Below are 17,188 nucleotides of genomic sequence, written 5' to 3'. Positions count from 1 at the left end.
ATGCAATAACACAAACAATAAATAAATATTCTGTGCAATATCAACATGTCATCCTATTTCATATGTGCAATAATGTGAACTCAACTCCTCAGTCTGTTTATGATTACATTTTTAATATATTTTTTACTTTTTATTTTTTTACAATATCTTTACTGTAAGTTATTTATTACATTTGTTCTGTTCTGCCTCTTGTTGCACTCTTTGCTGCTGTTTTTCTGTAAATAATATCAAATTAGCTGAGCTTAGCTTAGTTTAGCTTAACTTCTAAATGTCTTGTGTAGATATCAGAATGTCCTTCAGGCTGAAAAAAACGTGCAAATAAATGAATGTCCACACAGTGATGCTAGAGGGCAGCAAAGAATTAGGAACCACTTGTGTGTGCAGCAGTCAGCCACTGGTCGACTTCTCCTTTATTTTGTTGCAAACTTTGTTTTCTCACCATCACAGCCAGCAAGGTGATCTAATAGTGACACGGAACAAGTTCAACTCATGAACTCGGGACTTGAGTCCTGATGAAGTGTTTATATTCTCTCTTGATTTATTTTCTCAGTAAACATTGTAAACATGAGTTTATTATTTCAATCTCTAGATTCAAGTCTTCTTCAAAACAGCATGATGTTAATTTGGTAAATTATGGTTAATTTAGAGTCAAATAGACCATAAAGCAGGATATGCTTTAGGTCGAGGCTAACCTGTGACTGATTCGACCACTCTTACCAATAGCTACTCAGATGACATTAACACACAGCTGTAAAGTTGACCTTGAATAATAAAGCTAACTTTGATCCACCCATCGCGCCTCCACAATCCAAATATGGTCACGTCTGTTCACTGGTTGCAAAAATGATAAGATGGTGACAGCCAAAATGCTGAACTTGAGGCTTCAAAACGGTAGTTCACAAACCATTGGGTGACATCACCATGACTACGTCCACATCCGTGGTTGTAACTTTAACCCATAAGAAACCAGGCCCATTTTCCTTCAAGGACAATACATTGTAATAATTCATTAATTAATTTACATGTTTTAATGTGCTTTGAATTTAACAACATAAAATATATTAAATCAAAAATAATTAAACCAGCTGAATTAATGGAGCAGCTCATCGCTATTTGTCTACTTGTGTTTGTCTGCCTAAATGCGTAATTAACAATCAATAATAATGATGATCAAATATAATACTTTTCATAAAGCGTCCAAGGGTTTATGATATTGCTGGACAGCCATACTGCCTTCAATGGAGGGAGGAACCTCATGTTTAAGATTTGAGTAATCTGCTCTTCTGTCTTTGTACCTGGATTATTTGAATAACTTTATCGTCGTTTATATTGACGTAATCTATGGATATATCACAATTCATGCAACTTTCCCTCGTTTGCAGTCCGAAGGTGAAAGGAACACTAGTATCCTGTAGGCGTAGCTGATGTTAAAAGTTAACTCTGAACCATAATGCAAGGCGCTGAAGCTGCACCAACCCCACGGTTCCTGTTCTGTAATGACACTGACCTCTGAGGAGGCGCTACGGTGGAAACAGTCATTTCCAAAGCAGTGAGCAATAACAAATCACACTATCAACCTCCAGTCATGTGGTATTTACACTTTCATAAAAGAGGTGAAGATATCCTGACATTTAGTCCCTTGTATGGGTTAAGTTCCCAAAACAATCGATCCTACATTTCCCACAATGCAACCAACAGCATCTTGGTTAAACAAGCACTGCCTGGTGACCAAATGTGGTGACATAATTCAGAAGAACTGAAAAATATTCCCCATGACTAGTAGGCTCTGTGCAATATACCCTTCATATCCTTATATGGCACTAATGATTTATTTATGTATTTATTTATTTATTTATGTTTCACACCCGAGGTGGGAAGTAACCAAGTACAAATACTTTGTTACCATACTTAAGTAGAATCTTATTTTTACTCCCTACATTTTAAAACTTAGTTTTAATGCATTTGAGGGGAATTATCCGCTATTTATTTTCTTATTAATATGACAAAAATCAGTAACATCTTACAAAGAGACAGCCAGTAGAAATGTCCTTCAGGGATACTTTTAAAAAGTATTAAGAGGTTAAATCAGTACTTCTGCTTTTACCAGAGTCTTTCTGAACACAAGTTTCTGTATTTCTACTTGAGTAGAATGTCTGTACTTGTGACACCTCTGCTTCAAACACACTCACAAAACAACAGTATTCTGTTTTTCATTTTAATATCAATAAAAATCCAACATGTGTTGTTCGGGAATGCATAACACATTTCTTTTTCAATAATATTTACATACATATTCATAAAAAGTAGACTGTATCAAACTACCCTGGAGAGTATACCTCTTACACAATAAAGGAATAAAATACATACATACATCATCTGCATAACAAACAATATCCAGAGAATATAAAACTAAAACAAATTATGTTATACTTTATATTTGAATTGCATTTTAAAATTGGCTTGAGTACAGTATCCTAAATGTGCAATTTATTTTGGGACTCCAAAGCGGTGAAGTCTTTTATTCTCATATAAAATACAACTCCATATTTCAATGTCTCTGCTCGTCCCAGCGATTCTTCCAACATTATTAACATTTTAACCGGCGCCTGCGTTCATTACAACATCAACATTCCGCAGAAAGCATGGATCGATTTGTCTCGTGAAGCTTGAACGTAGTTGAATAGAATGAAAAAATGTCTTTTGCCGTACAAACACATCAACATGCTTGACGCGAGCACGCTCAGAGGTCAAGTGATATCCGAAAGTGCTGTGCTCTTTGGGCCAGTTCCTTCGCAAACTCCTGAGCCTCGTGCAGAGCCTGCTTGTCCGGGAAGTGCAGCGCCGCCTTCTTGGTGGCCACGGCCAGCTGCTTCAGGAGAGCACACAGGTGGTTGCTCTTACACAGGAGGCTCTGGGTGGACCCTCCACGCTGGGCCTCCCTGCACAGGGTGTCCACCAGTCTCTGGCCCACCATGATCACCAGCTTGCTCTGCGAGATGAATTTCTCCGGCGGCTGGCCGTCCCGAAGGCTGCCCACAAATCCCCCAATGGCCTTCTGGAGGGCGCCAAAGTAAAGCCGGCAGTGCTCTGACAGGGAGGGAGGTCGATGCTCTTCTGTGCCACTGCCGGACTCAAAGGGGTGACACTTGTTGTCGGCCTGAGAGGGAGAGAAATGGAACAAAGGAAGTTTAGATGGCTGTGTCCCAATTCAGAGGCAGCCTTCGTGGTCTACAGCTAACATCTAACAACCTGACCGAGCGGTCTCTGGAATGAGACAGAACAGTTTACAGAGGATTTCCTAACTAATGTAATCTGATTAAAATGGAGCCCGAGATCATATTTTATTTATTCTTTGATTTTTAATGATGATGGAGGATCTGCTTCATTATATATTTCAGGCTGAGAGAGTGTATTTTCTCCCACAGCTGATCCGCTTGCAGGAGCTATGTTGATTAAAATGTCATCATCACTGGTGCACAATGAATCTTGGGATAAGTTGGGTGGAGAAGGATCCCTCAGTTGGATCCTCTAAATCGTGAAAAGAATTTGAAAAGAGGCGGCTGACGCATGTGGTCTTTAAATGCGGCCTTTGATTTGATGGATGAAAAGATGAACTCACGACCTTCTTTAGCTTTGTGACTCTAAAAGTTACAGATTGGTGGATGTCATGATATTATTGGTTTGTACTAGCTGATGTGTCGTATTTGGAAGAAAAACAACCTTTTTTTGTTTTCTTAAGTATGCTCATTAAATAGGAATACGTCATAGGAGATACTCACTTGATCCTTGTTAGACACTGGCGTGACATTTTCTTTTCGTTCCTTCTGCTGCTTTTCAAAATCGTTCTTAGTCTGGAGAAAAGCCAAAATTAAATGAATTAGTGTTAAAGTTACATTGTTAAAAATGCATTGGGTTTTAACTGGTTAAAAGCTCATCAATCAGTTACCATAGTAACATTCAGAATTTACGCATAGACAGAGCCCGTTTTGCAGGCCTTTTACAAAACTCTGCTAAAAAGCACTCTGTCCGATCAGGTCCTTATAAGATTAGAAGCTTTTACCTGCAGCTCTACATAGTCGCTGTCATCCTCCACTGAGTCCCCTCCTTGTTCACTTCCACCAGGACTTGTCTTTGTCTCCGGCTGACAGATGGTGCTGGGAGGCTCTGGAGCTTTCGGAGGGGCTCTGAACAGAAGCTTCCCATTGGCATTGATGATGGACACCAAGCGCTTGACGTCCTCTGGAACAGTGCGCGCCACCATAACAAAGCGCTCCAGTTGGTCAGGAGTCTGGACCTGCCCAGGGTCCTGACTGAGTGTGTTGAGGGGCCAGCCAGCCATGTTGAGAGCACCTACTGTCTGTTGTAAGATCACACCCGAGTCTTCAATGATGGACAGCTGTTTATAAAGCCTGGTCTGAAGGTTGAAATCGGTCAAACGGCGGGCGTTGCCCTTAACGTCCAGGGCAAAGTTTAGGAAGCACGACAGAGAATATGCGATCCCTTCTGCCGCTTCTTTAATCTCCTTTAGGTGTTTCTCCAGATGCTCTCTGCTCCTCCAGTGGCTGCTGACAAACTCCATGAGAAGGGGGACGGCCTTGCAAACGGAGTCCTGCAGGTCCACAAGTCTGCGGCTGGCCTCGTCCTGGCTGAGCGTCACTTCCCGCAGAGGCTCGGGGGAGGACGAGCTCAGAGTCAGAGAATCACAGGAGCTGGTGGAGGAGCTGGAGGCCGTGCTGATCCTTTGACTGTCCGATGTGGAGAGACGTAGGATTTTCCCTCGATCGTTGTCCTCATGCACCGGTGACTCGCCACAACCGGGGAGGTCACGGAAAGTCGTACAGACCAGGAAGTTCCTCATTCGCTGCAGACGTACCCTTTTGACTTCGTGAGCATTGCTGGAGTCGACCCTGCACTCTAGGGGGATGTGATCACTGGAGGAGTCACTGAGAACTCGAGTGACGGGTTCTTCCTGCGGTGGAACCGCATAAACCAACTCCTCTGTGAGCCTCTGAGTCGGGGGCTTGTCGTAAATGGGAACCCTCGGCAGCACTTTGGGTGGACTTGGCGTATCAAGCGAATTGGGTTTTGGTATATCATAAAGCGAGGGATTTGGACTGCTTATTTGAATAGGCCAAGCACATGCTGGCAGAGTGTCATAGAGTGGCCTACCAATGGCTTTGGAGGGCATGGTATCATAGGAGCCTTTGGGAGGACTTTGTTTCTCAGGACCCACTGGCACGTCATAAATCCACTCGGGCTTGCGGGGGCTGGGAAGGGTGCTGAATCCACCCGCCATTTCTGTGGCTGAAGGAACAGGGATGTCATAGTTTGGGTCCTGAGACAAAGGTGGTGGAACCGCATACACCTGTGGCACAAGAACAAAGTTGTTAGGATCACAGATATGCAGGCTGAAAAGGCCTTTAGACTGCATTTCAAAGTGAGCACATCGTAGGTTGATCCCTCTTAATGTCAAAAAAACTTACGTAAGAGTCTCCCGGACTGCTGCATCTTGAACTCTCCAGAGAGTCAAATTGTTTCTCCAGCTCCGCAATCGGAATAAGTGAGTGTTTTCGTGGCACGTTTCTCGAAGTTGGTGACACCTGGGAGTAGAACGTCACAATGAACATCCAAGCATCGGAATATCTACAAGTAGCCACTACGTTTGGTGCATTCTGTTGTGTATATTTTTTAGGAGCTCACAGTGAAAAGGGAACATCGTCTCGCCTGGGTCGGGACATCGTAAACCTCCCCAGATGGACCGGACACCATGCCGAAGAATGAAGGCTGCAAGACAAGACAGACGGGCTGTAATATTGGGGTTGACTGGTAACACTTGCAGCGCTTTGATCAAAGCTGCGTCTACCTCGTTGACCTCTGCATCAACACATTTATGGGGACAGTGTTTGCTCTGAAACCCGTTGGGAGTGCCGGAGAACCCCTATTATGCATGCACTTTGCCAATTAACGCAGCTCTATAATGGAAACCATGCTGCTCATTGAATATTAGGTGGCTACTGCAGAATGGAACAGGACTCCCCTCGAGCAGGAGAGGAAATGGTGAACATGTGGGTTTATTTCTCCCCACCTTCTGCCGCACAGGCACCCATACAGACACTTCTGTCTTTCTGGGGTCCCTGGCGGCATGAGCTGCTGTTTGCAGTTAAAAGTGTCTGAAGTCTGTGTCTGTTGGTCTTTTATAGGCCCATAAAGACCCCGGTGCTGCATGCCTGTCCCATGGAGAGGCCCCTGGTCCCCATCTGTAAGCTCTTTTGCCAGCAGGGGTTTCACAGCATTGCATTTCTGCAACAGTCTACTCTCTCTAATCATGAGGGCGAACACTTCCCTGGGAAAAGGACCAACATTGACCCCAGAGAAATAGACACACTCAAGACCTTTACACACCGGGGACGCGATTCATTTGCATGTCATATATTTTTACAAACTGCTGTTAATATTCAGAACGTGATTATTATGCAGCAGAAAAGTGAGTTCTCATGGACCAATCACGGCAAACTAACCTTCACATCTACTTTTAGATTGTTGCTCTTTTCAACATAAATCCAACAATTGTAGAACAACCAATGCATACCTTATGTCCGTCAGGTCCTTCTGTGCCATTCCTAAGTGCTGATGGAGTTGGAATCTTTGAAGGAGTGGACGGGACCTTGTAGATCACGTCCATGCGTTCATAAGCTGGGCTGCAGGAGGGTCGGGGCACACTTGGGATCTGGTAGATGTTCTGCGTGCAGTCATCCATTGCAGCATCAGTTAGTTTGGGTTTTTCTGTGTCATGACTTAATGGACCCACAGTGGTTCCAGTTTGTGGTAAAAGCTGCAGTCTGTTTGCAGGGGCCAGACCGTGGCGCCCGTAAAGAGAACACATCCACCATCCACTGGTGCCGGCCACGTTCTGATCCATCACCATGACGATGTCACCTTTTCTGAAAGCCAGCTCATCTGCACACTCTGCAGTGTTGTCGTACAGAGCCTTGGCAAGTTTGTTCTGAAATAAACAACAGAGAAAAGGCAAATAAAGATGAGGAGTTACAACATACCAGTGTGTGGCACGATTCAAATGATAAAAGTAAGGCACTTCTCACAACCATGTGCAGTTCAGTCAGATCCATATTTAGGAGGAAGTTATTTCTTGAAGCTGAATGTAATGCATTTCTTTTGCTGCCGTAGGAATATGACAACACTTCCTCTTGCAACATCTTGCTACACGTTACACATCGATGTCGTCATCTGATTAACGAGGGAGAATTGCAAAGTAAATCAACGCAAATAGTTGTTGCAAAGTTACTGTTTCCCTTGCTGATGAAGTGGTTGTGAAACGACAACATAAAACTAGGTAGACTTTTAATTTGTAGTTCTGAATGTGACGTTTATTGCTCTGTAGTTGCACTTCCTATTTGGGCTTCCTGTGTTGAAATAAATGGAAGACAAATTCTTCTTCTTGCAGGCTTGCAAGCATCCTATCTCATCACTTCCCAGTACACGCTAATATGGCAGATCTCAGTACTCACTAGTATGACAGATCTCAGTACACGCTAATATGACAGATCTCAGTACACGCTAATATGACAGATCTCAGTACACGCTAATATGACAGATCTCAGTACACGCTAATATGACAGATCTCAGTACTCACTAGTATGACCGATCTCAGTACACGCTAATATGACAGATCTCAGTACACGCTAATATGACAGATCTCAGTACTCACTAGTATGACCGATCTCAGTACACGCTAATATGACAGATCTCAGTACACGCTAATATGACAGATCTCAGTACACGCTAATATGACAGATCTCAGTACTCACTAGTATGACAGATCTCAGTATATGCTAATATGGCAGATCTCAGTACACGCTGTTATGACAGATCTCAGTACACGCTAATATGACAGATCTCAGTACTCACTAGTATGACAGATCTCAGTATATGCTAATTGGCAGATCTCAGTACACGCTGTTATGACAGATCTCAGTATACGCTAATATGACAGATCTCAGTACTCATTAGTCTATAGATCTCAGTACTCACTAGCATGACCACTAGTATGACAGATCTCAGTACTCACTAGTATGACCACTAGTATGACAGATCTCAGTACTCACTAGTATGACAGATCTCAGTACACGCTAATATGACAGATCTCAGTACACGCTAATATGACAGATCTCAGTACACGCTAATATGACAGATCTCAGTACACGCTAATATGACAGATCTCAGTACTCACTAGTATGACAGATCTCAGTACTCACGAGTATGACAGATCTCAGTATATGCTAATTGGCAGATCTCAGTACACGCTGTTATGACAGATCTCAGTATACGCTAATATGACAGATCTCAGTACTCATTAGTCTATAGATCTCAGTACTCACTAGCATGACCACTAGTATGACAGATCTCAGTACTCACTAGTATGACCACTAGTATGACAGATCTCAGTACTCACTAGTATGACAGATCTCAGTACTCACTAGTATGACAGATCTCAGTACTCACTAGTATGACAGATCTCAGTACTCACTAGTATGACAGATCTCAGTACTCACTGGTATGACAGATCTCAGTACTTTTTGATGGTATGCAGTGCATGTTATTATTACGCTTTACGTATATGTATTTCCGAGGCTCCCTGCAAACCACACTGCCTACATTGTCTCTATGTTGCAGCTTCCTTCATTTGGGTGTCATCTTTGCTGTGGTGGGTTTTGTTGTTCAGGCTGTCACTATGATGAACAAGCTAGTAATGAGGAAACACACCTCAAAACCACTTGCTGGGAGAGGCTTGTGGTTTTGAGTACCTTTTCGATTCTCACGGGAAACATGTATGTTGAGATGAAAGTGAACCCACTGTGTTGTTAGTGCGTCATGATGTTGATGATGTCATATGACCCCGCGATGCACAACGCAGGTTGCAACCGGCAATAAACTCAAGATTTGTATTCAAATTGGAATGCCAACAAATTACTACTGGTGTATTCTGTATTGACCTCTGATTATATAAGCTGCTCTGAAACAGCAGATAATCACATGAAAACAACAGCTCAACAAATAGAAAATGTCGTAAAATATCTTGAGTTTGGCATTTTAGCTGTCGCCATCTTGGATTTTTGCAACAAGGTAGCAGCCAAAGTAGTGACCATATTGGAGGAGCAACAGATGGTTTGTATTCATTCAATCAAAGATTAGTCATGGCCTTCACATGAGTGTAGTTTTGTAGTTGCATTAGTATTTTATTTCTCTTGGTGATAAATTCATCAGATAGGCAGCAAAGAGACGCTGCAACAGAGACAGACGTTCTGAGACGACCTGTTTGCTTTAACATTTCAAGACATTCTTCTTTGTGATTTAGAGAGAAAATGTCAAACAATTACATTTCTTAGGCGACATAATGATTTTCTGAATTCATGAGTTCTCAATGATAGTTATGTATGTTTGTCTCTTTGCAATTTAAACGTGTCCCGGGAATTGAATGGCAGGAAAACAATGACAATGACTCAGTGGGAGGTGTGACTCATCAGTAGGGTTTGTCATCCATTTTTGTTAGTGCCATGATTCATATTGTCACATTTGTATGTCATATTGTGTTATGGAATATTTTTAGCCACATCCCTTGACATACTCCTACATACATGTTGGTTGGTGGGTCCACCACTTTGGTCCAAACTGGATTATTATATCTTATGTGGAGGAATGACGGGTGTATCTGTCTGGATTCTGGTGTGAAGCTGCTAACAAAGTTAGCCTCATAATTCAAGGTCAACTTTATAGCTAAGAGTTGAATTAATCTTAGTAGCTATTTTCTCATATTTAGCTCTGGCTTCACTTTGAAGAAGTTGCCGTCTGTCTTGTGTTTATCACTTAAAAAAGCAATGAACAAATATAAATGGTTACATTCCAACACTGACACGTTTAAAGAGAAATCCAAGACACGGACCGTCGACACAACAAACACGCCACCCTCAGCTGATGTGTGTGTGTGTGTGTGTGTGTGTGTATGTGTGTGTGTCCTCTCTCTGAAGGGTGAATCATCTGCAACAAAGAGCCCATTCACCATCAGAGTCGCAACACGCTCAGCACCTGTTGGGATGCAGGCCTGTGGAGCACACTGACCTCACACACACACACACACACGCCTGCCTAATCCTCTGGGTCATGCTACAGACATGCAAGTGAAATAAATAGCATCAAATGACAGTCAGCGACCGCACCACCACCACCACCACCACCAGCACCATTTACCTTGTTCTACCTTCTCCTTGGTTTGGTTTCATGATCGTCTCTAAACTCTCACACTTCATCCATCCAGGTCATGATAACGTGTGTGTACAAAAGCCTGCAGAGTCAGCCATTTTATCTACAGCCTCATCATGTGATCTGAATATAGGTAAAACACTTTTCCTCTTTTATACTTTGTGCAAATTTATATAAATAGATATACACATACAATCCAGGCCTGTGTTGACCCGTGTCCCTGTTCCACGTCTGCATGTTGATTGAGAGTACAGTAACAAAGTCAGATTCAGCTGTGACTCTTTTGGATTCCTGCACACGCCTGCTTGTGCAGATCAGCCTTCTGACAGCTGGCCTTCAGCACTTTAACTGCACAGCTGTCTCTGCCTCTCCCGTCTCCCTCCGCTCCATCCTGTTCACAAATTAACGTCGGCCCGTCAGACGCAACGCAGGGCATGTTTTTAAGTCCCCAAACTAAGCTGATTGTTGTTTTCATTTCATACAATTTTTATATGATGTCAAACTGTAACCCTCACTGCAAACACTGAAGTACGGTGGATTATTTCCAGTGTTGATTCATCTGTTGATTAATGTTTCAACTGATTGATTTATTATTAAGTTGAAATGAATCAACAAGAGAAAAAATGTGCATCACGATTTTCCAGACCCCCCAAGGTGATAAAATGGCATAAACCAGAGAAAATGCACATTTGAAGCTGACAATGGTTTAAAGTTACTATGAGGGGCTTGTAACTGGTTGTGAAACAGTCTCGATGTAAGACGGATGCCTCTATATGACCTAAATAAGAGAACAAGGCCATCAGAGAGAAGTCTTCATATAGCTATTGTCATTGTTACCACCACATCGAAGTCAGCCAAAATCCTGCAGATTCACTAGAAACTCCTTCATCTCAGACTCCAGCAGGTCCTCTGGATCATCAGCCCGCCAAGGAAAGACCCAGCTGACCCAGTGGCTCATCCCACGGCCAGGAGCAGAGCTTTGCCTCGCTGCCCCGCTGGTCCATGCTGGAAGCCAACATCAACACCACGCTGCTGCAGGCCCAAGCCGTATTACTGGGTCCACTGGAGGGAAGGGAGGCACGGAAGAACCAGAACCTGGACCGAGCAGGGCAGACTGGCAGACCCTGCTGCAGTAAAATAAGAGGTTTTATAAAGGGAGTCTGGTGCTTGGAAGCACTACTGCACTTGTCCACTGTAACCAAAATCAGCACAATGTTCCTCGTAGTAGCTTTTAAACAGGACTATGATAGTCCACTGCAGTCACAAGTGAAAATGATGGGATCGGTAGCACAAGCAAGGGCTATCAACCTAAATTACATAATTAACACCCCCGAAATCCCTATTTTTGAAAGATGTTGAGTTTCGCTAACTTTTTCCCCTCCGATCAGAGAGCACCTGTAGAGACTCTAAAAGTGTCAGAGAGCCACTGGAACAGGAAGCAGTCCAGGAAGCGGTCCTTAGTGTGGGAACAACAGCCAATTGGTTGACTCTGATCTTTTGCCCCTTGACAGCCTGGGCATGACCCCGGGGTCAGGTCAGCACCTCAGCCATTATACATTCAGACACATGCCAGGCCCAGCGCAACAGCCACGGTGGTGATCTGTCGCACACGACTAAAAGTTTACTAAAATGTATTTCCCCCACAGAGAGCGGCGGGAGAAGGCCGTTCAAGACGAGGCAGAGCACGTTGTTTTGATAATCCCATTTCTTGAATTTAGACAGGAAGTCAGCCTGTAAATAAGACTTATTCGACTTTCCCACAGTATCTTAGATAGTGAGACGGGGTCAGGGGGAGAGACGGGGAGAGACGGACAAACAGACGGAGAGAAAAACACTGGGAGAGAGATATGCTATCTCTGTAAATTATTTTCTGACATGTTGGGAATGTTGGGAATTTGCTCCTGGGCGATCAATTTTATCATCTTAAATGATCCTCAGATGTGTTCCATGGAAAATCACCTTTGCCAACCCTCTCTCCAACCCAAACAGATCCAAGAGGAGACTCATTCCCACTCTGTGGCGGTGACATTGACTCGCTACGGCTGCCCTGGTATTTCCTGTATGGGAACTGGTGAGAACTATGTCAAAATAATCTCATAAACAAACGCACACACACAAACTTCCGAGGACCGTTTGGTGGACATTCCACATAGACAGCCATCTTACTTCAATATAAGACCAAACAGCAACCAGATTTAATATAAAAAACAAAACGATATTAAAGATGGGTGAACTGGTGCAATCTGCAATAGATCATCATGTTCTTTCTGGATGCAGATGTTGAGATTTTATTTACTTTCATCGGTTTTTGGCCAGTTAATATTAAAATGAATATGTCTGTTCCACTTGTACGCATCAAAGCATCAGCCCGCCGGGCGGCGTGAATGGCAACGCAAATAAGGTACGCAAAATAAGCGCCATTCATGAGTAATTTGCGTGATCTTGTGTGAGATTCTCCTCGTCCTGATGTTGCTGAATCAGTAATGGGGACAAAAAATATTGTATTGGTCTGTGGAGCTCACATAAATGTATGTGCGTAAATGTATGTGTATAAACCAGAGACTGTCGATGGTACAAACAACAAGGTGGCTGCTGTATTTATGTCTAGATGACCTTATTTGGAGTGTTGATGGAGCAGCTACAATGTGAGCGTAGCCTAGCACCCATCAATCCAGACTCCATTTAGAAAACAAGCATTTTAAAAGTTGTTTGCTTGCCGTCTTGCAGACAGACCCGACGAAGCATGACTTCAGACTTTTGACAAATTGTCACCATTATGTAGTTATTTCCATCAGTTTATTGCAATTAAATCACAGCTAAATCTTTATCTTGGGTTCATACCGCTGTAGTAAACCAGCCGACGTGCAGCTTGCTATACACAGTGAAATCCAGTGAGCAGCTGGTTTGTGGGACTTCCACAACATGTAGAAAGCAGAAAAAGTGGTGATCTCAGCCCTGATTGATGAAAGTTGTTGGCGTCCACACCAAAGTTCACGTTTGGTGTGAACACACCTTAGGCTGAGTTCATGAGTCGTGATTGTGAGTACAATTAAGAGCAAAAATGTAACCGCTTTCAGCAAACAGAAGACAGACCTCAGTCTCGAATGAAATGAAAGACAGCCAACAAACTGCTGATTCAGCTTCATTTCAGTGTTGCCTTATGGCTGCTGGACGACGGGTTTGAGCTCAAACAAGCGTCTCGCCTGACAACAAACAGAATGAGAAGAAACAGTGTGAGGTGTAACAGCGAAGACGGACCGGACAATGTGAGGAGCAGCAGATAAGAGCCGCCTCGCTGCTCCGTGGCAGGAACTTATCTCACTGCTCACACTCGGGTTTTATATAGACCCGCACTTCCTCAGTCTCGTCTTCTGCCTCGTGTCACAATGACTATAGTCACTATGTGGTCACTTTGTTGCTTTACTTGGAGCCGTTACATTCACGGTGTTCAGGAGCACATTGGTGGTTGAGATTTGGAACTTATGATCAGAATAAAACAGCCGTTTTCGTTCCCCCTACACACAGACACAAACCGTATCGTTACGAGAAAATTAACAGTGCAACATTAATCATTTGAAGATGATTGCTGGCCTTTTTGAGACAATACTCGATATATATACCTTTAAACAAAAAGGGGAAATGTGGCAATACACCACTTTTAACTTTGTGTGTCATCTTTCAGCCCAGTCTCACAGCAGATCTTCACAAACTGCAATCTACGAAAACAGTGTTAGAGAAGTGCATTGCGTTCACTAGAGAAAAATAAATCTGCTCTGTTTTTCTGAATTAATGAGATACCTTTGAAACCCCAACAGAAGCTGTAGATCAGAACGACAAATAATGCCGTCAATATTCATTAATGCCATGAATCCCACCCAATGTCTCAAACCCTAAACAAAATGAAACTGTATTCATCTTAACAATCGGGCCATGTTTGCATCGTGACGCGGTCTAATGAAGGCTTCTGTTGGGGGTTTCCAACGTATCTTGTTCATTCAGAAAAACAGGGCACTTTTTTTTTTCCTCAAGTGAATGTAATACGCTTCTGTACAATGTCAATGGAAAGTCAATAGGAATTATTTTTCGTGGCGAACACACAAATTAAATGCATCAACGTGACTATGCGTTGACGTGACGTAGTATTAAATATTGAAATAAATATGACGTATGGAGAGGTGGATGGGTCCAACAATGCAGTTCTTCCAACCACCAGACTGGTGTTGGACACTGCATGTCCCATAGTGAACCTAGTTAATTCATCACTGACGTTTTTCTATTTTGTGCCAACTTTACGGACTGCTGTGAGATTGTGTTGCAGGTCTGCAGGAAATCTGATGGATCACTTAAAGGTACAGTGTGGAATTAGTGACCACCATTGGTGCTGTGGAGCAGTGAGGACACATTATGACAACTGAACAAACTCTATTGGCTGATGAAGACCATGAGAAGTGTTGAAATCCTCTCAACATTTCAGCACCACGTGTCAACGTGACACCTGGCCCAGACAGCCAATCAAATCGAGCCAGATGCTTTACCATTTAACCTCTTCCTTCCTGTTTTGATTCCGGTATGTGGTGGGAATGGATAAAAGGTTGATATCTGCCGTTTTTAAGTTTCTTAACAAAAGTAAAAGACGTCACCGTTGACTTTGCTTCATACAGGACTTGGACAGCGGTCCCCTAGGTGAGGGTCTGTGTTTGTTTGGCCCAACCATCCACCAGACATGCTCACGTGTATTCTACTTCAGTACATTGGCATTAGCTGGAAGCCTGGTGTCTTATAAGGACATTAAAAGGGTGCCATGTAGGTCGGAATCAGACATTGACCCGGTGTCAGTAATTGACGAGTTGGGAGTGAGAAGCGACACCTTGCGCGATACATTTATGGATTGTGAATGTTATGGATTGTCAATATAAGCTGACATCCTCTTCTTCTAAATAGGCGTTCAGAGAAATGCTTGTTGGAAGCCCAAGTGCTGTTGCTGTTTACTAGTACATAGTAACCACTGACTCTTTATTTTGTTTCCATACTCAGGAGCTCACAGCCCAACGGGCATTCATATATCCTTACAGGATGACCGATGTGTGTGTGTGTGTGTGTGTGTGTGTGGGGGGGGTCTCTCAGTAGATTCATAATCCTCAGCAGTTAAACACATGGACAGATGCTGGATAACATACAGGACAGATGGAGAATTAAACTTCCTCGAGTGGGATGTGAAGAGGATGCTGCCACTTCTCTGTGCCAGCCTCCTGCTGCGTCTAAGCCCTCATGACTGTCTACTGACTCCTGCTCTCAGATGATAGAAGCAGACGGCCACGCAGCACAAGAGGCGTCCCGAAATAGCCCTCGAAGAACTGAAGGAGAAATAAACTCCAATAGCACGTATCCTCATACAACGTATATGGGATTGCAAAACCGGCACTTTTTTGAAGTGATGAATAAGATGAGCTCAGCTGCATGGGAACACGTCAGGATGATGCATGCCTGTTCCCACTGTGAGCTGCAGATGCTATAAAATTCATCATGACCAAGCTTTTTAAACATTTCAGACCTTAAAGACCCCCTAACTAAATATTGAGCTTTTGATACTTTGTTTTTTCCTTTAAAAAAGTTTCCTGTCCAACCTTTTGGGTGTTGTTTTTTTAGAAATTATTTTAATAATTTTGAAATTATATTTATTTATTTTTAAAATGCAATTAATGTTATGTATACATTTTATTTATTATCATTATTAATAATACATCAAATGTATGTATTTATACTTTATGAATATTTCTTTTTTTAATTATTATTTTTATTATAATGACTGGTTGGCCCAATCAAATGTAACTCCTTCTGTGCAGTTATTCTGTACTTTTAATCAACAAATAATTCCACCCATCAATCATAGGCTTCAAAGTGTAGAGAAACAGATGAAGAAGAGTCATTCTCTTCTCAGAAATGTAATCTTTTCTCCATCTGCTGCTGGCTACCTCACAGTCCCAGTTAGTTACTCTGGGGGCCCTCTGAGAGACAAAACGTTGCACATACATGCAACAACATATAACCATAGTTCAAATACAACCACCAAAACAAATCACCAAGGCATCAAAGCCAGCTGAGGTCGAAGAGGCATCAGGCCGGACAGAGAATGTGAGGTTTCCACTGGAAACCACAAAAAAGTTCACTCAGCAGATCCGTCAAACGCAAATTACCCAGAGCAGCACAATAAATGTGCATGAGGTTTTAAGAGGCCACAAACCAAAGGTGCAGGCAGTTTGATCAGCTGTTTGAACGCAAAGACGTACAACCAACACATCTACCCCTTTTATAACTCAGAAATCTGTGAAATGAAGCACAGATGCAAAGTGCAACTTCTAAGACGTGAAACATCGGCACAAGGGCCCAATTATTCCTGTCTGATCAGTTGATAATGTCACTTCTAAAGACTTGTGTTAATGAGGTTCATAAAGTTTCACTCTCAGCTCTGTCAGGGACCAGCCCTCTCGGGTTACAGCCCTACAGTAGAGCAGGTCACAGGGGCCGTGTGTAGAAATAGGCGGTAGCTGACACCGCAAATTAAAGTGAAATCCAAGCAGGTGGTCCGCGGGGACATTCCTTTGGACGGCAAACGGACACGAGAGGATCATCAGTCAAAACTGAGATCACAATCCACACAACGTGTGCAAGATGTGATTGTGAAAGGCAGCGGCGTCTCACTCACCATGGTTGTGAAGCAGTTCAGAGTCTTCACAGAGAATAAGGTTGTCCACGGAGGGTGGGTTTTCAGTGGGCCATTTCAGCCATGAGTGTGTGTGGAAGCCGTTTGGGGATGTAGTCCTCATCTGAGCCTCACAAGCATATTGTCTGAGCTGTCACTGAGAGCCACACTGTTTTAGCCCGTGGGTGGGGTCAGCGAGGGCCACGAGCTGCT

General features: G+C 43.1%; 1 protein-coding gene across 1 annotated transcript; it reads right to left on the bottom strand.

The window, feature by feature from the left end:
• Positions 1–2,201: 2,201 nt before the first annotated feature.
• cass4 (Cas scaffold protein family member 4) lies at positions 2,202–17,115 on the bottom strand. Its single transcript, XM_084024986.1, has 7 exons — positions 16,979–17,115; positions 6,590–7,003; positions 5,701–5,784; positions 5,484–5,600; positions 4,061–5,365; positions 3,780–3,851; positions 2,202–3,157 (listed from the first exon to the last, which is right to left on the bottom strand). Exons 1-7 carry the CDS (start codon positions 16,979–16,981, stop codon positions 2,741–2,743), a joined length of 2,412 nt encoding a protein of 803 aa, XP_083881112.1. The 5' UTR covers positions 16,982–17,115; the 3' UTR covers positions 2,202–2,740.
• Between the last annotated feature and the right edge of the window lie 73 nt (positions 17,116–17,188).

The sequence above is a fragment of the Eutrigla gurnardus genome (genome assembly GCF_963514095.1).
Source record: "Eutrigla gurnardus genome assembly, chromosome: 2".
Lineage (NCBI taxonomy): Eukaryota > Metazoa > Chordata > Actinopteri > Perciformes > Triglidae > Eutrigla > Eutrigla gurnardus.
This window is presented reverse-complemented; position numbering and strand designations above follow the sequence as displayed.